General features: G+C 43.8%; 1 protein-coding gene across 3 annotated transcripts in view; it reads right to left on the bottom strand.

Annotated features, from left to right (window-relative positions):
* Positions 1 to 942: 942 nt before the first annotated feature.
* The window catches only part of UBAP1 (ubiquitin associated protein 1), a 36,213-nt gene continuing 12,095 nt past the window's right edge, over positions 943 to 25,060 (bottom strand). For all 3 annotated transcript variants that reach the window (XM_064438909.1, XM_064438910.1, XM_064438907.1), the window contains 7 exons: positions 18,076 to 18,116; positions 13,256 to 13,380; positions 10,685 to 11,614; positions 6,744 to 6,779; positions 6,096 to 6,293; positions 4,517 to 4,618; positions 943 to 3,099 (listed from right to left, as the gene is read on the bottom strand). In XM_064438909.1, the coding sequence (XP_064294979.1) occupies positions 2,962 to 3,099; positions 4,517 to 4,618; positions 6,096 to 6,293; positions 6,744 to 6,779; positions 10,685 to 11,614; positions 13,256 to 13,380; positions 18,076 to 18,109 (1,563 nt within the window). In that variant the 5' untranslated portion in view covers positions 18,110 to 18,116 and the 3' untranslated portion in view covers positions 943 to 2,961. The remainder of the gene's footprint in view (positions 3,100 to 4,516; positions 4,619 to 6,095; positions 6,294 to 6,743; positions 6,780 to 10,684; positions 11,615 to 13,255; positions 13,381 to 18,075; positions 18,117 to 25,060) is intronic.

Here is a 25,060-nt window from a genome sequence, read left to right as displayed (position 1 = left end):
TGTGCAGCTCCTGCTGCCTGACAGACTGTGTGATCACAGGAAAAGTCACCCTCAAACCAAGGCAGCAGCCACAGCAGCGCCTCGCATCCACCAGCCCTCCGGCTACTCGCAGGCAGAGTGCGAGCCTATGGCTGCCACAGGGGTGACTGAGAGCTCTTCAGTGTCAGAGCCCTTACCCAGCTGCTGCTGCCCAGGAACTGTCCAGGGGCAGCCCAGGGATCTCTTGGCTCTGCCTCTATAGCTCTCCTCATCAGCCTTTCCACCAAGGCACCCAGACCTCAGTATCTGGCAGCAGCTAGCACAAGGTGGCAGAACAACTTCTGACAAAGCTTGAAACAGTGCCAAGTGTGAGGTACATAAGTCTGACCTGAGAACCTAAGGAAAAGCCCTAAGGTCTCAGGTGTGACCAGGGACGCAGTCCTCTTCTCACGAGCCAGCAGCAGGGCAGAGCCCATCCTGGCACCATGCATCAGCAGGACCTCCCCAGGTCCAGGCAGAGCTGTGCCCCCAAGTTGACAGGGGAGAACTACAGTACCAGATCCACCACCGATGCACAGTGCCCAAAGCAACATTCAAGTCTCATCACATTGCGTCACTTGTTACAGGTTTCTTCCAAAGAGCCTCTCCTCTAAGCCATCAGGCTGATCCCCTCACTGTGGTCTTTCCTTCTGTAAGAAGCTGCCCCAGAAGCACACTTCCAGCCTTCAGCCACCCAGTGCTGTAAACCCAGAACCCTCACCACTGAAGCAAGAGCAACATCACCAGGGAAGATGCAGGCAGGTACGTCTCTTTGGAAGGAGGAGACCTACTTCACAGGTATCCCTTCCTGTCCTGAGCCCTCTGCTCTCACCTCCACAACAGCCTCCTTGATCAGAGTGGTCACTGTCAGAGGGTTACAAGCTGGCTCCCACGGGAGGACTGTGAAAGAAACTTAACACACAGTAACACAAATTATTTTATTCAGAGTTTTGGTCTAAATAGTTGTTTCTTCACTGGCAGGACTTCTTGCCCATTCAGGAGTGTCTAGTACCAGACAGGGACTTGTTTGGATACTAATTCCGAGAAAACCGAAACAAGCAACACAAACGAGTGCCCTCAAGCAGTCACAGGAGAGCAGTTTGAGTTTTGTTTTCCCACTTTTCTGATTAACCAGGAACCCCATTTCCTTGTTTCAAACTGTCATATTTCTCACCTGGGAAGGAGAGCTGGGCAACTGCTTTACCTGCACCCACAGAGACAGCAGGTGCTGAACATGCTCCTTAGATGAGTTTTAATTTCAGCCCCACCACCAGAAGTTGGTGAAGCTCAGTGCTGCAAGATACAATGCAAGGCAATCTGCCCTGGTCCTACTCATCATCCATCTCCACATCTCCTAGATACTTGCCTGCCTGCTACATCTCTCATCAGCATCATTTTAAGTAAAGGTATGTAATTAACATAGTTGCACACCTCACAGAATTCCAGAAGTTATCACTGGACCCAAATTATAAGTTTTGGTCATGTAAAGTTAACAGTGTAATGGAGACAGATGCCATCTCCTTCAGGGTCCTGGTGAGCTAAAGCTTTGTACTGAAAAACCTCAACTAAGGCCACAAGCTGAGCCATCTTCCCCTCCCAAAGTCCAGTGCTCCCAGCTCTATGCTCTAACATGCGTTTGGATCCCTAGGCTTGGTTTTTGCAACAGAACAAAAATAAGCCACAAAAAAGAGCAGCACGTTCCACCATTGCAGCCACCTGCCCAGAGCCTCTGGCCGTTCTGCCCAGCACACAGCATTCACATGTGCCTACTGGAACGGGCAGCACCTGGGCGGGCAGGATCCAGCACCTTCTTCATCTGCTGAAGCCAAAGAGCATGAGAGATGGGAACCATGACACTGGGAGTTGCATATGCGGGTTTTATTAGTTTATCTTCTGCAGATTCAAATTATTTAGCAAATTACTTTAAGATTCCTCAAGACTGCTGATATTTTATGTATTTAGAACTTGAACAGTGTACAACGTAATACTTTAACTATCAAAAACAACCCAAAACCTGATTTCTAGTACTAGGTGTTATGTAATTCTATAGCAGTGTGAGAAATGGAACTAATGCAGTGAGTATATTTGTTTTAAAGAAAGTGCTTGAAAGAAACCTCCTGCATCACACTGAATACTATTGAAAACAAAAAGATAACTGATTTCCTAGCAGGGCATTGTTTTAAATATCCTACAAGCCTGGGGGATTAAGAATACTGAGCCCCAGCTCTCTGCCTTCAGGTTCAAGAACCAACACAAGTTGCAGGTCCAGGTAGAGTTCACAGCTTACCTGTTCCAAGAGAACTTACACACCACTCAGCATTGCACACTCGTGCCTGGCAGAAATGTTGGATGCATGGGTTAATAAAAAGCACAAGAGGAACAGCTTCTCTTTTTATGCATAGCGACAGTTTCTGAACCAGTGTTTTACTAAGTTACAGACTAATAACTTTCAACCAAAAGGTAAAATTCCATTGCACTAAAGGTCAAATTTAACCAGTTGATCTGGACTGTGACACAGTCAAGTAATTCAGTACAAGCAGACACCATGAAAGCAGCTTCAAAGAACCAAAGCATCCTAGTTTCAGAACCAACGTAGTATTAATCTGTCCGAATCCAGTGCAACAGTGAAGGGGGGAAGGGGCAACCATCCCTGTCTCTACCTATATACAATTCCAGTAGAGGCTGGGCAGTCTAAACTCTCCGTGGCCAAGCTGGAAAAAGGAAACTTAGGAAAGGACACTTCAAAAATTTGATTTAAGAAAGAAAGTTGGCTCTCAGTGGAAAGAGAAACGCTGGAGTGATGCACGTGGGCGGGCTTGCTCGGTCACTCTCCCATGTATGTGAAAAGCTGGACTCCTCCCTGCTGAGAGCAAGTCACACTGGATGTGAAGGTGGCGGGGCTGGTCCTGCTCCGTTGCACGCCAAGAATCCGGGAATGTGTTTTCAGCTGGCTCCTGCACGGGCCATTAGATCTTCCAAAGCGTTGTGTTGGTCATTATGTAATAATAAGACCTCCTTAATGTCTTTTAGTTCAAAGCCCATTTCTTTAAATTGACTCATTAGTTGCAGAAGTTCTGTGATCTGGAAGACACAGACAGTCCATTATTTGCAAAAGAAAAGAGGAATAGTGCTTGGTGGAGGTTTAGCACAGAGCCAGTCTTCAGCAACTGGGCACCCCACGGGGTGGATTCATCCTCCACAAATACAGCCTGTCCTAGGTCTGTTTGGAAAAAGCCCACTCACACCGGTGGAGCTCTGGGTGCAGCAGCCCACAGAGCCCCACTTTCAGTCCCCTGTGTTTGCAGTCCTGCATTTCCAAAATCCTCTTCAGCAAGGGCACCAAAGCTCAGCCTGTGGGGGCATCTTTCTCCCAGCAGGTGATTTATTAGCATGGCCCAATTTTGGCTCCCAAAACGCTGATTAATGGCACCCTGCTCCCCCATCCAGCAGCTCCTCCTGCATCTGATTTATTTTAAAGTTACTTTGAATTGGGAACAGTACAACAGCCCTTGCTATTAACTGGCTCTTCAGACCTAGGACCAACTTGGGGGATAGGAACAAATCCCATTGGACACACTGTGTACAATACTACCCACATCAACTATGAATCCTCCCTGAGCTTTGAAAAAAATAAAGTGACAAGAAGAGAATCAGCTGGTGAGACTTCTATGAAGCCTCTGCCATTTACAGTGCCTCCACTCCACTCCAGAAGAAAGAAAAACCCCAAACCAAGTAAACAGGTTGAAATGAGCAATCAGGATAGCAGCTATTTCCAGTTTTGGGGTTAAGTCAGTAGCAAATGTGTTTCCTGACCTCCATCACTTCTCCCATCTTCACACTGTTGTGCCTCTGTTTACAAGCTCATCGCTGAGTCCAAGAAAGGCAAGAAGGCATAGATGTATCTGGGGTGGGGAGGGTTTGGCTTGTGTCTTTAAAGATTTCATATAATAACTCGGGACACAACAGACTGGCAGATTTTGCTGTCCTCTGCCACGGCTACCTGCTCCTGCCTCTGTACCCTGGGTGCTGGTAAACAGACAGACAATGAACCAGACCTCAAAAAACTATTTTCCAACTTCTTCCAGAGCAAGCCCTAACCCAACTTGCTAAGCAACCAGGCAGATGCATTTGTACAAGGGAGAGAATCCATGGCCAGGGCAGGCTGACAGAGTTTGAAAGATAACTTGGTGCTTCTGAAATTAACCATCTGCGTACCAAACACCTCACCCACAAAAGAACTCTGGGTTCAGAACATTACAACCCGAACAAGCAGGGTCTTAAAAAAACTCCTGTCCCCATCAAAATGCATGCAAGTAGGAGTAATAAAAGGATGCAGAAGAATTCTAACGCTTTAACACATATTTGCATTATCACCACAAAGATGTCCTTTAGCAGTCAGTTTTTGGAAACAAGGCAGCATTACATCAGCCAGAGGAACTGCTGCTGGAATTCCCCATGACAGTGCATTCTCTCTATTGCTTACACATTGCACCCTCACCTTCTCCTCTGAACACTGGTGCATTTCCAAAGCTGCTTCAACAAGAAGTGGATCAAAGCCCTTCTCACAAAGCTGTCCGTGTGCGAACAGGTAATCCAAAACCTGTGGGGAATGAAGAAACTAAGTTTGCAGAATGGCATTTGCAGCACGTGGCTGAGTACAATCTCTGTACCCGCAGAGGGGCTGAGCACGGCTCTACCCCAGCCTTCACCAGGGACCAAGATAAAGTCCTTCCTAGTAGAGCTGAGACACTGTTTATGCAAGAGCTTGTTCGGAGAACACAGACAAGCCCTTCTGCCCTCCTGTGCTCTCCCACCAGCTCTGAACACTATCTTCCACTCTGGTCAAAACAGTTTCAGAAGCCTATCTTTAGCCTTCCATGCCTGATCACTGAGCAGAAGGCAGAAGTTTAACCATGCTTTTTATAAGTTTTTAAAATTAAAGTGTAGGTCCAGCAGTCAAGATGTGTCAACATTTAGCTTCCGCTCAGACAGCCACAAGAGATGATGCAACCTGAAAGCAGCCTGCCTTTTAAGATCAACTCAGCATCCTGATGAACAAGCTGCAAATCCCAGCTCACACACCCAGAAACAGCTGCTAGATTTCTTACCCATCCTCAGTTTTGAGATGCAGGGGGAAAGGTCAAATAGGTAACACTAGGAAGGCGAAAAAACACCTCTTACAAATATGGCAGGATTTAAAGCTGCCCTCCTAATGGCCTTTTTTTCCATTTGATACTACAGTTCACTGCAGCCCACTGTTTAAACGGCTTTCAGTGTGTAGGCAGTGGGCAACCAGACCAGCTCCATGAGCAGAAATCACAGGGACACTCCTCCCCAGGCGCAGCCCCGCCAGGCGATGCTCCTGTGCAGCCTACAGCCTGCCCAGGGTCACCACGGAAAGTTTGGCCACGCTCTCCCCACTTTAAAATGCTCCTTTGAAGAGGATCCAAAACCCAGAGCCACACTGCACCCTGCAGCACTTTATGCTCTGTGACCTGGTTTTAGCAAGCATTTGAGGCAACACATGAGGCAGGAAGTTCCACAACCAGAGCACACAAAGAAAGTCGGTCAGCAGTGCCTTGTGAGTGCCTTCCAGGGCTGTCTTAAGCCTGCAGGAGCCAATCTCTCTGCAAGGAGATGTCAGCATCATAACCCCTTGTGCTCAGAACAGGGGAAGTTGGCCTCCTTCTTGTCACACAGCACTAAGCATGGCACAGAGCCATGCCAAGCTTTCTTCGGAGGGTTTTGTGGCTCCTGGGAAGGCTCGGTACCTCTCCCACCTTCACATAGAGCTGAGTACTCATCCCAAGCTCTGCACAGCTCTGACGTGGCATCCACAGGTGTGGCTGACTCAAGCAGTCTCTCATCAGAAACATGTGCAGACACTCTTTTTCTTCTGTTTTGGGAGCCTTTACTGCCAGGTGACAACTTCTCTAGCAGTTAATATCACAGTGGCTACGGGCTGCAACCCCGTTAGAATAAAAGTATTCCCCCTATCCATTTTGCAAACCCAAGGCTATTTCTCAGCAAAATCAGCATCTAGTCAAAGGTTTTCTTCCTGTTGCACAAGCTCTTACCTGGTCTATGTTCTGTCCCTTCTTCTTCATGGCTTTCAGGACATTCTCGGGTGAGTACCCCATGTTGACGACTGTCTCTACGCACTGCCTCTCGCTAGCGGAGAGGGACTGCTGTAGTTCAGGAGCAGGGCCACCCAACTGCTTTGCGCAGCTGGTGTTATTGGGCACTTTAGACACTGGGAAATTTTGGTGCATTACCTAAAAGGAAAAACCCAGAGGGTGAGGTGAGGGTAGTCTTCTGCATCCCCACACCCTGTTTCTGGCTAGTGCAGAACCCGGGTACCCCTTGTAATTAATCTGAGAGGCTTTCTAAATACTGCCCTTGGGAAGCTATTCACTGTTAGGATGAAACCCACACAGTGACTCCCACCATACTCTTTTTATCCTCAAAACAAAATCAACGTCCCAGATTCTTCACAATATACCCTCTCCTACTGGTGGGACCAAAACCTTTCAATACCCAACCTCTGCAACAGTGAAGGTCCTCATGACACAGCCAAACCCTGTACCTCAGGGGAAGGATGGAGACTGCTTCCTTCACCCCAAGTTTACTTGTCACCTACGATTTTCTGTACTCAAAGGAACACTACTTCTAGGGATTTTCAGAAATACAATCCAGTGCAAGCACACAGGTATTGGGGAACTTACCACAGGGATGTCTGTTTCCTTGTAGTCTGGGTGTACCTGTTGGACAGCACACAAATAAGATGACTATAAACATCATGTACCAGTGAGCAGAATTTGCTACATCTGGGGGAGAAGGGTTTTCTGGGAGAGACCTGGGAATAAGTCTACCCTGCCAGGGAGATCAGTAGTCTGATCAGGCTTCCACATGAGAGATGCAGGCATTACACAGTTGCGTGCAGTTACAGATCAGCCATCATAAGGATCGCGTTTTCTCTCAGTGCTCCACAAACAGATTTACTCCAGGAAGGATGAGTCCCCCCTCATAGTAACTGTAAGTTTCTTTATTCTGTCATTGTAATGGCTATATGTTCATACAGCTCAGTGTAACTGGCTGGCTCCTGTTCAGCTCTTGGCACAGTGCTACACAGCCTGAATGATGGTGATAATTTGGAAATCATTGCCAAGAGACTTCTCTTGAATTTCTGACCATGAGGAGGAATAAGAGAAGCATACACCCTTTTTCTACTCTCAAAGCGCTGCACTTCATATGCCACACATGAGCAATGTGGCACACTGGCTAAAAAGAGCAGGTGATTTTTCTACCAATGTCCAACACCTGGTTGCATTCCCAGTACACCGACAAGACTGGGCAATGTTCCCTGCTGTACAGCTGCTCCGTTTCTGCAGAACTGGGCTCCTGGAGGGCAGAATCAACCCACTGCTTTATACTACTTTGCCCAAGACTAGAGTGGTGCAAAGGCAGAACTTCGCCTCATCAAATCTACGTTTCTGTTCATCCATTTAAAAGTCTTCCTGGATTTTAAACAGAATTACAAAAAAGTCTGCAAGAAATCACTGTGGAGCAAGAGCCTCAGTTTGTGTTTCTTGGTAGTTGTTATGCCAACATAGATTGATTGAAAATTTGTCTACTTCTTTCAGAAAGGCGTTGTTTGGGCCCAAATTAAAGAAAAACTGTTTATAGAAAAACAGTTCTGAGCAAGTCTATTAGGATTTTGACAAATTCCATTTATTTGCAAAAAAGCCCCAAAACCCTAACCACCAGCAAGAAGGTTTTGTTCTTAATTTCCAACCATTTTCATCTCCAGGGTAAGAATTTCTCTTCTAAGAGACAAAGCCTGAGAAATCATGATCAGTCTGATGGACGGGTTTACCCAAGAACCTCTCCTCATGGTGGTAGAGGGGTTCAAAGCTCTTTGCACATACCTTCTCAGTGTACTTCTGCCACAGCAAAAGGCACTACAGTATGGGATACATCAAAACGGATGTCTGGAGTAGCCCTGAAATCAGCTGGTTATCAAATTGAAGGACGATGCTTTGTTACCGTCAGCTGCAGCCAGGAAAACCAAAACTGCTTCTGACACCACATACCCAAGACTCTGGGAAAACCAACTCTTCCTCCACAATCTACTTGAGCTTGACAACCTGTGCTTGTTGTCACCGACTTCCAGCGGAGGAGGGAAACACCCACAGGAATTACAGGGAACAAAGCCAGGTCTGGTCACTCAGCAGCTGCACTCCCTTACATCTCAAACCTGCATTCCAGTGCCCTTCAAGAAGCAGAGGTGTAGTGCTTTCAGTACATGCTTGTACACTGTGCCTACTTTTAGGGGCTTCACACAGAGGCCAAGAGCCCTGCCTGCAACTGGTGTGCCGCACACTCTGCTGCAGCAGTATACATTCTGAATGGTCCCGCCAGGAATGCCCCATCCTCCCATAACCAGGTATTTCTGGCACTAAAAATGCATCATACGAGACAGCTGTCTGACCAGCTTTGTTTAATTCCAGCCTGTCGTCTTCACTAGTCATTTCTCCCTCTGCCAATGCTGCAAAAAGCAAACCAGTGAGCTTCAGAAAAAGAGGGGAAGGGACCACCCAGGACAGAAGCAGCGTACCCTCAGAGAAATCACAGGTTTATTTCCATCCAAAAAGTCCTAGATCCTATTCACCAGTAAAGCATGAAATCCAGTGGTACCTCCTATTCCAAAAGTTATAATTTCTACTCTTGTGAGGAAAAAAAACTCTATATATAAAATCACTGTGAATACACTAGCACATATAATTGTCCAGAGGCTTTCTAAAAAGGACAGGGTTATTCTTGTGTAACCTTGCAGAAAAGGGTTGCACGACCCTTCTGCTCCCAGCCACAAGGATGACTGCAACTTCCTACTATCATTTTCGTACTCTTGAGGATTTTTGTTACATTTGCTTCAATTTCTTGCAGCTCAGCTGCAATTTTCCAGCTGTCATTTGACAGCCCACTGTCATATGGGACTATACTGTGGAAGGATGAAACAAGGGTAGTCTGAAGTCTTGGAATTTAAACAGAAAGAACTAGTTCTGTCAGCATACCTATTTCTTGTCTTGCTACTTCTAAAGCAGAAACAGTTTCAAATGAAGATCTCTATTACGCCTAATAAGTCTATTTTTCTGTTTGTTTATCAGTTTGTATCTTCCCTTACATCATTCTTGAGAATAAACCTTCCCTCTTGCTCTTTAATAAGTTTTCATCTAGGATAGAGATTCAAATAGTTAAAATTTGGGCATCTGAATGTCCATCTATCTAGCTGTAAGTGATCTTTCATGTTAATCCCTAGAGATGGGTCACATGTCATACTTTGAGGTTTCACCTCTGAGCTACATTTGATCACGCTGGCGCCTCTCAAACCTGTGATCTGTAGTGGTGAGCACTTGCTCAGCACATTGCTGCTTCTGCCAAAGTTTACTATATTAAATTTGTTCTAGTCATCAATAAACAGCTGTTCTGCTGTGCTCTGACAAATACACTAGTTGCCAGGATACTGTATTTCACAATTAATAGTGCATTTACCTATGCCTGAAAAGCGGTGAAAGAACAACAAGAGAGAAGCAGTGTCACTTGTTTCAGAGCATATGGTATCGCACAAAAACCTCCAGGTTGCCGGTAAGACCACAGAGCCTCTGAAGCACTGCATATGTTGGACAGAAGAAACCAGATTATTTTAGAGCCAGCTAGGGGATTTGACTACACAGCTTTCAGTAGGCTTCATGAGTGTTGGTGTCCAGATATTAGCTTCTGTGCTAAAAAACAGCACACAAGCTTACTCAAATCTCTGCTCTTAACCACAAAGAGACAAATGCAACAGCTGGTGTGAAGTTAAGTGTCCTCTAAGTAATTTTAGAACTCACTCTAAGTTTGAGGAAACAAAGCATCAACCTCCTGTCTCAGAGACATATGGCAACCAACTGTTATGTTAGCGATCCGAGATGGTCTTCCAGACTGGTTTTGGTATCCACCAAGCAATCATTCCACCCTCCTTCACAAGGAGGTAAATACCAGATTTGACACCACCATCATTTTCTTCCTTTTAAAGATTAGATTTTAAAAGGATCCCAGGAAGAAAATTTTTTAAGAGAGACATTTATTTCTCTGCAGGTCAACTGCAAGCACTTTCCTTAATGACACAGCTCATCTGTGGTTTTTAGTCTATTTTTGCTTCTATTCCTTGAAAAGCTGGCACTTCCCATTTTTCCAGCAAATAAATAAGCAAACTGAGGAATAAATCTAAGAGATTCAACTCAAAACCTAATAGCACTTCAGAATCTGATATATCTCGATTGGGTATGACAGATTGCAGGACTGTACAAAGAAGGTATCTTACACATGTAGCTCAAAGTTGTTCCAACTACAAACAACGACCTGAAAAGCTGAAAGAAAAATCACCAGACATGGTCTAAAAATAACAGATTTTGGGGAAAGCTGCAGAGTAATAATCTGAGATTCAGAACAGCCAGCATGAAGACCTGTTGGACTGATCACTTTGCCACGTAAATTAAGAAGATCTACACATCACTCCCATTAAATGAAACTAAAGCCAAAGCCACAGGACATTTTAGAAGCAACATTTGCCTTCACACCTCCCCATCGCCCCAGCAACCCCAATTCTAATCCACTGCACATTTACCGTAGTCGCTGTGCTTTGAGATGATTCTTCTTCTGTACAAACTGTCGACACAGCCAAGGAAGGCAGCCTGGATGAAAAGGATAATGTTGATGTCTCCATGCCACTGTCCTCATTCACAGCGGAAAGACCAACCACGTGGTGTCCATTGAGTTCACTAGCTTTACTCTGAGCACAGGTCTGCAAAGAGCTGAGCAAAGTGCCATTGCGGAGACAGGAGGTGCTGTGGAAAGTGCTCGTGAGCTTTGATGATTTTTGATCGTTCTCATCGGACTCAAGTTTAGGAAAGGATAGGGATTTGATATTGCTCACTGAAGTGATAGGGGACAGGGACACTTTGGAAGACAAGGACATCTTTTCACAGTTTCCCAACTGCGGTAAAGTGATAAAGCCATTGGGTTTGTGAAGGGGCTTGAAGTCCAATGTGGCCCTTTCTATGGATGCCAGAACTTCCTCATCTTGCAACACAGACTCAGACCCTCCTTTGGGCAAAGCATTGTCTAACAGCTGGGCAACAATTGGCCCAGTGCTACCAACATGAATTTCAAGAATATTTTTTAATTCCTCCTTATCATCGATAGTTTTTAATTCCAGTTTGTCAAACGGGTCTTCTTCACATTCAAAATCAGCAGGGTTGAAGTCTGCTTTTGGATGAGGTGGACTGAGAACCTTCTGCTTCACAGCACTGCTGTTGGCTGGCGTGGGAGTAAGAATATTATTGTGCTGCAGGCTAGCGAGGATGGGATTAATAGGAGGAGGCATGGCCTCAGGGCAAGGTCCCTCTGAGAACCCCATTTTGCTGCTGTCCTCTGGAGCTGCTTTTGAGTTCACTAGCGCTTCTTCTGCCTTGCGTTCAGCATCTCTCTGGGCAGCTTGAATTTTTTTGATATCTTCAGCCCACTCAATTGTCTTCTTTTCCAGTGAGAAGTCATACTGATGGGGGGGTGGGAGGTAAAGGAATGGAGAAAAAAAGAAAGATAAATTATAAGGATTATAGCTGCTATTTCTAACAGGAACATAAGTAACAGAATAAGAGCTGCATGAATTACAGTGGTCAGGCATAGTTTTCTTCCCAGCATCTCTTGTAACCTACAGACTAGCAAAGCTAGAGAACACCAGAAGTAGTTAATTTTGCCTCTAGCAGCAAAACCATCTACAGTCATGAGTATATTTTGTCTCCTTCCTACATTTAGTTTTGCTTTAGAGCTACTGATCACCCAAGATCAGTTTCACAGCCCTCCTACCCTCTCCCCTCAAGAGAACAGATGTAGCAAGGGGAAGTCAAATATTTAACTAAATGGACAATCACACCCAGATCTGGCACCACTGAACTCTCCCTTGTCCACAGTCATTCAAGACTATGACAGAGTATTTTTTGCATCCAAACGTGGTATTACTCAGTTCCCCCTAAAATATTCCTAAGGGACTGGATATTAGAGTTCTACACCAACCATTTTAAGAGGTATTGGTATTCTTATCCCAGTGCCAATGGCTCATCAGCCAAAGGTGATACACCAGCTACAGCAATGGTAACTACTTCCAGTAGCAGATTTTGCTGCAGTTACTGACATGACAGGATCCCACAAGCTTTTCTCATTTAATGTAAGCTTCTTCAGGGCTAGGTTAGCACAGGAAGGCATTTGTAAACTACTCACTACCAGTTCACTGGTCACCGTAGGGGCTTAGTTGAGAGGACAATATTCTGAAGAGACTAAATCTACTTAAAGCTTTAATATCTTATGAAGAATGAATAGCCTCGAATGCTCTTTAAATAACCACAAATTGTTCAGAGAACACAGTCTACAAGCCAAGCCCAGGGTGTAACCTACCTGTGACTCACAACAAGTCATAAGATATCCTTGCCAGGATAATGGCATGTAACCAAGCAGGCGTGCCTTTGCCATGGGACTGCTAGGTCATACAAGTTCCTAGCTGTAAAGAGCAACAAGCCAGCAACTCTTCTTAGGCCTCTGCTGGGGTTTTCCAGGACTCCCTGTATGTTGTATCACACCCCATCCTATAATGGGCTCCAGTGAGATCCTGGAGTCCTGTTGTCTCAACTGTATTAACAGTTTTCCCTTCCCTCAGCTCTAAGACTCCAAGAGGTGGGATACACAATTTACCAGCAACGTGACTTCGAAAAACAACTCACTGGCAGAAATGCTGGGCACTACTCATTACACAGTCTTTGCCATCTGAGCAGAGCTATTGTAGGTTTTTTGGGGTTTGGTTTTTTTGTTCTTTTTGTGTGTGTGTGGTCATATACGGCCACAATTGACTAAAGCCACATACTTTTCATGTTTGAAAAAAAATGGGCAATATTTATATAAAGAATATATGGCTTTGTTCAGTTTTGCTTCCCTGCACCTTTTTTTAACAGCTCTCACTACAGCTGCAAAAAAGTCAAACTGCACTGCAAGACTCATAGTCTACACAGTCACATCATATTTTGCAAGGTGTTGCAGCCTGATCAAGACTATCATTTGCAAGCTGTGACTCTCTGCAATTTATAACACCGCTTGTTGGGGGCCAGGGGTGAGGGGGAAGAGAGCAGAAAGGCAAAACATCACCTACCTGGGCTTCTCTGACAAGCTGAGAAGAATCGGGCAGGCAGAAACCAATGGGTAATCCAACCTTTGCTGGGGTCTTGAATTTGTCTCCTATCTTAAATGGGACATCATCAAGATAACTGAAAGGCCCTAGGATCAAAAGCAGAAATTGTATTAAAAACCTCACCCCTATAAGCTCAATGTATTAGGACTCACATTTCTGTATTTGGGAGCTATTTTGTCTCTACTGCCCCGACTACACCAGGTGACTCAATACAAAGGCAGTTGCTTTATCAGAAACACAGTGAATCTGTTTGGATTTCTCTGCCTCAATTTTGGCTTTGCAGTTTGGTTTTGCTTCTGTTTGATTTGTTGTTGTTGGGGTTTTTTTGGTTGGTTTTTTTTGTTGGGTTTTTTCCTTCTTTGTTTTGCTTTTAAAGTTCTAGCCCATAGCTACTAAAAAACCCCAAACCCACAACATAAAAATCCAACAATTGAACAGATTTTGGAGTCAATATACCCAACATCTTAGCTTCCCTGGGTCAAGATTATGCCTACATAACTAGAAGCTGAAGCTCTCCTGAACACTGTATTCTGTTATATCTCTATTCAAAACAGGCTTTAAAATGACCCAGCTTCAGAGCAGTTAAGACAAACTGAAATCCAGGTTTTGGCATACAAGTAGGAAGTAGCATTTGGACAGAAGTGGTCACAAGGGCAAACTGGCCCAATGTCTAGATCCTCCACTTTAACCAAAACAGTGGTTTTGCTGTTAACAATGTTTCATAACAGCAAAATATTTACTCAAGACTATTTCGCATAGCAATTCTGATTTTTGAAACAAAGCACTCTAACTTAATCAGCTGTCTGACTTGTGATCACTCCAGTGAGAGGCCTCAGACTTATTTCATTTTTCTCCATCTGTTCTTTATCACTTACACATGGTATTTAATAAGTGTTTTAGGACAAAACTCTTCAAGCATCCTGCTAACTCATGAGACAGAATCACTCAGAGTTCAACTACCTCCAAGAAGCCAGACTACAGGATTGTCTTCCTTGAGCTGCTGTGAAATATTACAAAACCTAAAATAAACTGCTCTCAATTTCTTGATTAACTGCAAGGAGTCTCTTGTATCACCAGTCCAAGCTTTTGGAATTACAGGCTAGGTTTCTGGCTCTGTAACAATCTGAAGTGTTCTTCTAGCACTCATTTGTAACTTTGAGTGTGGAAGAGCCAATCTAAGATGGGGTTCAGCAACTAACTTCTTGCTCAGCAAGCTGTGACTTGCCATTTCTACCTGACCCATTTTTATACACAGCTAACAGTTTAAGTACTGTTTATGTTCCTTTGCTGTTGACTCATCTACAACAAGGCAGCCACAGACTCCAAAAGGACAAGCAACTTTTGAAAACAGGAACATCCTGTTAATTTGGAGTTAAATGTGTGGTGTCATCACTTGATCTCTCACACTATGCACCAGCTGGTCCCAGAGTCCTGTTAGGACACAGGTGGCATTTCCTCCAGCTTTGAAACCATCAGGCTGAATAACCTACATCCCACCTGCACCACCAGGACAGAAAAATGCTGCAGGCATAATATAATAGCATTTTCACCAATCTTTTACTGAGAAGCACACATAAAGCACTACACAGCACAGCATCCGGATGTCACCTCACTGGCCACCAACTCCACTATTTGCAACAGGGCATCTAAATTGTATTTGAGCTGGCAGTTTGAGAACCTGGAGAAGCCAAAGAGTTTGCTTATGCAGAAATAGCAACTGTGGCAGCCTTTGCACTGAGAGTAGTAAATCACAGCCAGGTCAGAGGCAACCAGATCTCCTGACCGCTCAGAGGTCTGTATGACTGCTGCTACTATGCCCTGCTCAGTCCCACTGGCACAAGTCCTGCTCTAAGCAGGATGATCCAAGAGAAGCAAGATTACCCCTCTGCACCAGTCTCACAGCCTAAATTGCTCAGTGTGCAAACACTTGTCTTATTAGACCTATTGACACAGTATGTAAGTGGTAGACACCTCCCCTTGCACAGCTGCTGCCTTTCCCTGAAATAGGTATTAGCTGCAGGGGGTACAAGTGCACACTGTCGTATTTACACGACACTCTGTTTTGGTGCAGTAAAAACAACAAAAAACAAAACACCCACCCAAAACAAAAACCAAAACCAACTAAACACACCTAGACTAGATGGGCTGCATTGACAGCTTCCAGTTTAACTTCAGAAGCTAGACTAAGGAATAAAAACCTCCTAGTTTCTTCCCACTATACTGATTTTTTTAATAACAACCACTGCTGTAACCTCACCTTGAATAAATCTCTGCTACAAAACCTACAAGCACACATTAAGAAACATATCAAGTGTTCTAGGACACTTGATGGTAAGAAAAATCTTTGAGGCAAAACACTGATGCACATAGTATACACTTTGTTCCAGCCCAATCAATTAACCTGATCCAAAAAGCCATGAACCCTTTCCTTTTTGTAAACAGATGACCCTTCTGCCTGAGCAAGTACAAATAGGTTTTGCTTTTATTGCTTTAGAATTTGTTGTTTAAACCAATGTACAGAAGGTATCATGCAAGCACTGTTCCAATAGGCACCTGTTCAAGTGAAGCAATTAAAGGCTTTCTTGAACTGTTATTTAATATGGCTGTTGGCCACTTCACCCTTGTAGAGGTTAAAAGCGTATTTAGGAAGTTGTGAGAAAGCCATGGCAAAACTGGACCTGTCAGTCTGATCTGACACTGTGCACTGTATGACATTCCTGGCCGAAGGGACAAGAGTAAGATTTCTCTCTGCTTTAGTTTTCACATGGAAATCACTGGCCAACTCACAGAAGTGTCCTCCAGTTTGGAAGCAAAATGGAAACATTTCAGATAAAACCAGTTATGAATGGGGAACAGTTTTGAAACCAAGTGGAACTTAAGTTTTTGTGGTCACAAAAACCACACTTACATAATTTTCAGAAATTGGAGGTAAAAGCTTTCAAGTTGCATAACGACAGTGACAACCCAACAGCAATATTAACGTACTGCACTTAGTATCGCCCATGCTTTTTGTGCAAGAGAGGAGAACTGCATTTCTGGGTGCCACTAATTACTAGGACTTAAGCTTGAACTTCTGATTTGTCAAGTGGCAGGGGAGCATTTGAAATTACATGCTTAGACATAGTTGCAGGTGTATGCTAAGAATACCCTTCAAGACAGGAAAAGGGTTCCTTTCCCTCCACCTATACCTTATGTTCCCATCTTCATCTCCATCTGAACATGGTCCTGAGCAACCTGCTCTAGATGGCTCGACTTGAGCAGAGGGGTTTGGACATGATGATCTCCAGAGGTCCCTTCAAACCTCAACCATTCTGTGATTCAACAACCATCCTCTAACCTCTAATAAGCAGCGCAACAGTAAGTACAAGAGATGTGCAAACTATGATGACCAGTTTCATGAGCCTGCAAGAGCCACTGAGCTGAAAGTAGCTGCTAGGCTAGATGCCTTACGCTAAGCCAAAATTCACTTACTGGGATTAACAACCCTGGAGAAGACTGAAACAATTGCCCTGCTGATTTCTTAAGACATAATAAGCCAAGGAAGTTGCTTCTCTACTCCTCAGAAACAGTGTTGCTGGTGTCATTAGGAACAGAGGGTGCACAAAAGGGTAGACAAGTTAGGTAACCATTTGTTTTGATTTTGTTATTTTGAAGCCAGAAGCACGTTCCACCACACCGTACTGTTTTCAGAAATGTTTAAGACAGTTTGAATTCTAGCTCCGAAGCAGTGTCTTTGCTAGTCTGGTTAAGGAAGAAAGAAATTAAAACAGACTCAAAAGACAAGCAGTTCAGAGTGTTAATAGATACAACAGAACAGCTGCTGTAGAGCTGGCAGCTATCTAATAAAGAAACTGTCGTGCAGCAGGATCACTGGGCCACAGCAAAGACGACCATCTAAAAATGAAGTTTTGATAGGCCGTTTTTATTAATCCTTAACCATGTATTTAAATGAGGCATTTCTTATTCCATACTTCAACTTTACACTTGCAAGTCTGAGTAAAAAGCTCAAGGGAAAATGCAATTGCCCAGGACTCCCTTATCTGAAAGATTACCCAGGAAGATCAAGGCTGGGTTTCTAAGAGCAGAAGTCTTTACAGCATGAAAAGTCGTGTTAGAATTTTCAAACGAACCTCACAGTACTGCCGTGAATGATTACCGATTTGAAGAAGCTACATTATGTACAACAAACAACTTCAATGTTCCACAGAAATATCAATCCCCTCAAATTACACACTAAAAGATAAGCACATGTACAGGCAAATAATTTTTATTATAACAATCACGTGCACGATATTATGTGTCTCCAATATAGAAGATACTCTCTTCACTTGCATGCTGAACCAGATCAGTCCCAATTTAGGAAAAAAAATTCACCTCTGAGCAAATAGCAAGCCTAGCTCAATGATGTATTAAAATCCTCACTTTCAATCCAGTTTCTCACATGAAGTTCCTTCTGTAGGAAGGAGCTACAGATCCAGCATCCACTTCATCAAACATGGGATCAGTACCACAACACCCATTCAGCTTTGATTTTGAAGGTGCTAGTGGGGGAAGGTATTATGGGGGAAGAGTCACAGGCTGAATTACAGTTTAAGCAGAGAACAGGCAAAGCATCAGCAAACAACTATGCAAGAAAGAAGCCAAGGCACTTCATTCCTAACAAAAAACTACTCAGAGGCTAAACAGATCAGTCTCTGTGGACTGTCTAGGCTGGGACATCAGTCAGCAGCTATAGTAGGATTCATCCTGTTGAAAAGACATGGATGCCAAATTTCACTTACCATGAGAGTCGGATCCCAACTTTTTAGAAGCCATTTAGAACCTGAAAAACATTTTAAAACAGCTTTAACAACTTTATACATGTAGTACAGCATAAGCCTATGCAGTTCTAGACAGTCTTTGCCCTACATTTCAGGAGATGTTGCAGACATTTGCTGTTTTTTCAGGTAAGCAAACTTATTTTATAGCATTGAGAATTGACTGAGCAGACAAACAACTTAGTCCAGGGTCTGACAACCTAAAAGGCAAAATGAAGAAGCAAAAGGGACATGGACATACACACACACCCCCAAAAAAAACCCACCCCAATAAAAACAACAGCCAAGAAGCAGCCAGGTTGATCAGTAAGGCAGAGAGTTCCAGATCACAGCACTCAGAGGCTGCTCCGTCCCAACCCCATGGAGCACACCCTGGCTCCAACGGCATTAATAGTCCTTCCTATTGGAAATACCACAATGATTCTTCTCAGTTTAATCCCTGCTACTCTAGAAGAGGGTACTATTGTATTGGGTATGCAGTCAGTTAGCCAGCATGGCAGTTGCCTAGATGCACTGGGTAATGCACAGATAATAATGCAGGTATACAATAAATGGTACCATTAGGAAGATATTTTTGGAAACACACAAGAAATCAACGCTAACAAGAGTCTTCATCCACTGCCCACAGAATTCTACTAACAACTTTTAAAATTTAGATGCAAATCCTAAGTCTAAGATGGCTAAGATGTTAAACACAGAAGTGCCTATCCAGCTTTTAACACAGATCAGAGGCCTGTCCTAAGAACAGCTTTTTTAAAATAGAACTAGCTGTCAGCTAAAACCCTACTCCAGGATGCTATGGTGTATTCAATAACATAACTGGTTCTTTTGCTAGATCAGAAATACATCACAAGATCTATCTCAAAACACCACAGCATAACTCTTTTGAATTACTGGATTTCTAAGTCCTCCTTTGACATTATGCATGACAGAGTCAGAGTTGGCCTATGTTTCTGAAGTCCTCCAGCTCATAGACTGAAACACCCAACAGCCATTTTTCAAAAACATGAAGTTATCTGGTACAGCCCCACCAGCAGCAGATAGCGCTCAGAGCAGGACTTGGAACAGATCAAACATTCACACCCATCATTCCTCAATGGAGGTCTAACTCGTAGCCTCACTGTTTCCATTGCAGATTCCAACTACAAATGTTAACTTGAAGGAAGGGCATCATAAGGTGAGAATTACACAGACAGCTTAGCTATTCCTCCTGGCAGCTGCTGACATGGCTAGGGTCCGGAAGAGCCAGTTTCAAGTACTTCAGGGAAGCGCTTTTAGCTGTTCTAAGGCCCCTTTCAACATTATGTTGAAATCAGTAAGTGAACCAACCCTACTGGATAACGGGAATTCAACACACAGCTAAAGCCAAAGATGTATGAAGATTACCTGGGTGCAGCCAGACGTCATGAAACACAGCAAGCAGATGCTAGGCTATGGGGAAGCGAGTCATGATGGGCAGCTCCAGGCATACCTTGTACATAGAAGTCGTGTGTCATTCTGCTCAAAGTTTGTCAGGTTCTTCTCAGTACATCTCACCACCTCTCTCAACTTTGGTATTACATCCAGATCTACTCCACTAAGCCAGAGAACTGGGTTTTGCACTAGCTGGCAACTGCTCCTCAGAAGCAAACAAACCACTGAGGCTTCAAAGAAGCAAGAAAAAGGCGAAACAGCGCCAAGCCTGCCATCTCAGGAAGGCTGGCAAGGGCAAAGCCACAAGACCACCCAGTCCAGTTGCACGTCAACTACTAGAGCTGAACAGGATTTACTGGTCCCAGTGCCACAGAGGAGACCAGTCTGCAGACAGCACCACATGAAACAGGCTGCACCTTTCAGACCCAAGTCACGCTGTCAGACAAGCTGCTACATTGCTACTTCCTTTGTATGAGGGTAGCAATTAAGAAGCCAACTTGATTTATTATTATTGAAAAAGCTAGGCCACATGTGAAATCATGCAGCCTTCACATACCTCACCAGTTCTCTGTATGTCATTGGAGACTGTGATGCACCGCCTGCAAGCATGTACCATGGCTGTCTGTTGTCCAGCGCTATTACAGCGGAGCTGAACTAGGGACAATGCCTCTACACACTTCCTTTAATTTCTCCAAGTTCTTTTTTCTTCTAGTTACTGTCTCAGACTGAAAAGCAACTGCTCCTTTCGAACAGGATTTAAAAACTTCTGATGAGAGGAAGTAAGCATCTCGCTTTGGCAACTCAACTGACAGAAGATTTTTCAATGCAGCACCAGTTATCTGCAGTTTATGCTGTCTACCTCATTCACCAGAAGCAGCTTACTCCAGGCTGTACTGACATAACGGATGTTGAAAAGAAAATTCATAGAGATCATTTTTAGAATGAGAATTTTTATCCCGTCCCCAGAAGGCTGCTGCAAGGACATACTAAGTTTACCACCTCATACGCTGATCTTAGGCAACTGAATGCTAAGTTACCATGACACTATCAATTTGCTCCAGGAACATTAACAGCAATGCGTACAAATCCCACAGAACCAAAGATGTACACACCTGGCATCCAGGGAGTTTTGCAGTAGTATATCAGCGTGGAGCTGCATAAGGGCTTGGATGTGTCCTCAATTTCAAAATACTCCACATAAGCAATAAGTATCTTGCTTTTGTTGGCAGTTCTGTAGTAAAATGCTGGTGTAGACAATGCACCTTGTGCCGGTTTTGCCTGGGATAGAGTTAATTTTCTTCACAGTAGCTAATATAGGGTGACATCCTGGATTTGTGCTGAAAACAGTGTTGATAAAAGGATGTTTTCGCTGTTGCTGAGCAGGGCTTACACAGAGTCAAGGCCTTTTCTGCCTCTCACCCCAACCCACCAGTGAGTGGGCTGGGGGGGCACAAGGAGTTGGGAGGGGGCACAGCTGGGACAGCTGACCCCAACTGACCAAAGGGATATTCCATACCATATGGCGTCGTGCTCAGCATATAGAGCCGGGGGAAGAAGGAGGAAGTGGGGGACGTTCAGAGTGATGGCATTTGTCTACCCAAGTAGCCATTACGCATGGTGGAGCCCTGCTTTCCTGGAGATGGCTGAACACCTGCCTGCCACCCATGGGAAGGAGTGAACTAATTCCTTGCTTTGCTTGCATGTGCAACTTTTGCTTTACCTGTTAACTGTCTGTATCTCAACCCATGAGTTTTCTTGCTTTTACCCTTCTGATTCTCTCCCCCATCCCACAGAGGGGGAGTGACTGGCTGTGTGGTGCTGAGTTGCAGGCTGGGGTTAAACCATGACACACCTGCATTAACTTCAAGGTGCAGGGAGAAAAAAATTCCTCTGCCATATGCAACACCTTATTTTAACGACACAACTAGCCAAGGCATATCAATAGCAAGCTAATCACGAAAAGGGACCATTTCCAGAGAGACAGTCACACTTTAGATTCAGGTAGCATTTGAGTTTATATCACACTCACTTTTCCAGATGCACTGTGAGCGTGTACTTATTAAGATGCCCTTATTGCAGAAGGCACTGTCAGCAGACAGAAGAATTGTTAAGCACTGCACACAGTAACACCCAAACAGACTGCCAGCCACATTTTGTCACTTCCTTTCCAAAGAGGGTTCAATTAAAGTAGTTTCTTGTGACTAATCAGATTTGATAGGCTATTCAGGGACCACTGTTAGAAGCGTCTTGCTGTTGCTTTACCTTGTTGCCTGGAAAAAGAGATATTTGGATCCAGTTAGAAGGTTACCGATGTTGCTGCTATGCTTCTGGGCATTGTCTGAATTGTATTTGCTTAGTCAAAGCCATTACACTGTACAGTAAAAGTTTGCTTACCTTTGTTACCACTCTTTTTGAAATTTAAAGGACTGCCTCCCAAAGCCTTATTCCAAACCAGCTAATGGATGACTGCAGCCCTATCACTGTTGCCTTTGAATTTCAAGACTCCAGAACACGAGGCTAAAGGGCATCTGTGAGAACGGCAAATCGGGTCACAAATTTTGGTCTGATGCTTTACTGCTCATTTTAAACATACTCTATACTGCATGCATGTAACTTTAACACCTTTCCTGGGCTAGGGAAACAAGTTAGTTGCATAGTACTACAAGGTTTTCTTACAGCCACCTTACAAGCTCTCTTCTATAAGTGTCAACCTCCTTAGCCCCATTCCCTTGTTCTTGGTTCTGACTAATCCTCGGAAGAGGAGATCAAGGCTAGGAGTGCCTGAAAATTATATGCAACTTCTAACATCAGCAGCCACTGAGGTAACCCGATGGGAGCTCTTCCCTTCCTGTATGTTCATTTTTCACTTAGTAACACTGAGGCAATACGGCAACATTGTTAAACCCAGCCAGCCTGAAGAACACAGTACAGCAGAGCCCCGGATGAGGGCAGAGGACCTCGAAGTGATGACAGAAGCGGATGGTAGGACAGCAAAACAACCACAACAACAAAAAAAAAACACCAAAAAAACCACAAAGATGCAGAAACTGGGAAGTGACAAGACAAAACTGATGACAGAAACAACCGGCACAAAAAGACTGATAAGATGGAAAGGCTTGAAGGGCCAGCATAGAGGTGAGCAAGACCGTCCAACTGGCACGTCACCACTTAACCTGAATGACTAGTTAGCTGTGCTGCCAGACAAGGAGAATGCAGAGAAGTGTGACTTGGTGCAAACAATACCAAAGGGACAGTCTCATCCACAGATGAGGAAGTAAGAATTAGTACCAAGAGTGACTCATGGAGAGCTGCTGGGAAGTTGGGGGTGGTTTTTAATTACCAACTCCATGTTGCTTCTATTGGTGTTTTCCCTGAAGTTCATATCTACATTCCTTTTCCTCTGAAAGAGCTCTGACTGGTCAAGTTGTAAGCATCCTACCACTAATGGTACCTGCAACAGCGTTCTTAGTGATAACTCAAGCCAATTTAATTATCTGTCAATAAGAACTGATCTCTTGTTGCTATATCCCTCATTTTGGAGTGCAAGTACATCTAGATTCAGGCCACATGAATTCTCAGAAGTAACTCCCACCTAAGATTCAGATAAATGAGAAATGCACTTATGGGTCCAAGGAAACCAAAATGCCTCAAGTTATCAACCATAATCAATTGAACACACCTCTGACTTCCAGAAGAGACCTGATCTTGCAGCTTCCATGTTGCCTGCTAATACACACTGTGTAGTCTAAGTACGTAGAACTGAGAATGTGCCCATTCACTCTGAAAGCTACAAGAAAAAAACTTCAAAAAGAACATAACATTTTTTCTCCCTATATTAAAATCAGTAGTAGTTCATGAATGTAAACTAAGAAACAGTGAAAAGCAGTTTGATGCAAGTGATTGATTTCTAACGCATCACAGGTATTCCAGATTTAGACAGTGGTTTAAGTTTTTTACTGTAACTACTTGTTTCAGTACAAGTGAAAGGCTATAACCAACATCAGGATTCTGTATATAGCTTCAGACAACAAAAAAATAGAAGTACACAGTGCCTGTTGTTATGATAAAACAAAAGTTAATATCCTCATATCAAAGCCTCCCACTTACGTAAGCATTCAATCATTGCTACGCAACTGAGACATCCTATGTAGACTGACAGTAAAAAGCTGATCACCGAAGTTTACTACAGTAAAAAACAGATTCCGTTTTCTTTTACTGCAGTCTTCAAATGGATGACATCACCCCAAAATCTGCAGCAACTGCTTCTGCTTTGTACCTCTAGCAGTTCGGCAAACAATGAGCAGTCAGCTGCACAGAGGTACTCCCCTTTCATTAAGCATGATTGTGTCACTGATAACAGCTCTTTGAATAAAGTTGTTGTAGAACTAGATTTGACATGGTGCAACTACATGCCTTGCAGGGGGTTAAAAAAGGGAAAAAAAAGAAAAAGCATCACTTTCACTGGTCTTAACAGAAAGAAGTTTAAAGTATATCTACAGTAATTCCTTTTAAGTGCTACTGCAATTGAGGAGATAACGTACTTTAAGTTTCTTGGTTGATTTTAAGATCAACAAGAATAAACCAGACCCTCCTTGAAGCAAATACAGGTATGGAGTTTCCATTCAATTTTCAATTGCCACCAGTATGTATGTCTCATGAGATGAAGACACATCGTCACCCTACATTTAAGTAAATGCAGATTATGGATTACACTGACAACAGGGGGTAGAGGGAGGAAGGGATAAGACATCTCTGCTGCATACACATCCCATGGATCAACAATCCAAGCAACTGTGATGAGAGATCTGAATTTTGAAGGACAGCCTATAACAAACTAATTCAGTTTGTTATTTCCAGTGCAATGACTGAGAGGCAGGGGGACATGAAACAATAAAACAGCACTTGTAAAAACATTTCTGGGTTATGCAAAAAGGAAGAACAGGGAGAAAAGAGCCCCCAAAGGGAAGGTCTGTGTGCAGATCACATTATTAGATTATGAGACAACACTGTTCAGTGATGGCAATAACATCCATTACGGGGCTTTACATGCAGATGTTGGACAGCATCTTCTTAGCAAAGATGAACATTAGAAGAAATTGGTTCTTCAAGTTGTGCCACTGCTTAATGTGACACAGCAGGCAATTAGATGTTCTGCTTCAGTGCACATCAATCAACCGGACGTTAAAGCGGAAGACAGCTCTTCCACCCACTCTTAGAGGAGCATGCCATCTCTCACACTGTTGTTCCATATGGATTCACTGCATTAGTGCTAGACACCTGTAGTTACACAGCTATCCTCATGTTATGTCCCACTTTGTTCACTACAGACACTGCACTTGTTAAAAACATCTTATTTGAGCTGGTTAAGGATGTAAGGCTCTGAACTGGTAACAGACAGCTCTATTCCTCCTCTAAGATCCTGACTGTGTATTTGGGACATAAGGTAACTTGCCTTACATTTCACCCAGAAATAAAGGAAAACCCTACAGTGGCTGAGGAAATGCAGTGCACTAATGCACCAAGTTTTCAGTCACTG

This window comes from Phalacrocorax carbo, chromosome Z, assembly GCF_963921805.1.
Source record: "Phalacrocorax carbo chromosome Z, bPhaCar2.1, whole genome shotgun sequence".
In the NCBI taxonomy this organism is placed as follows: domain Eukaryota; kingdom Metazoa; phylum Chordata; class Aves; order Suliformes; family Phalacrocoracidae; genus Phalacrocorax; species Phalacrocorax carbo.
This window is presented reverse-complemented; position numbering and strand designations above follow the sequence as displayed.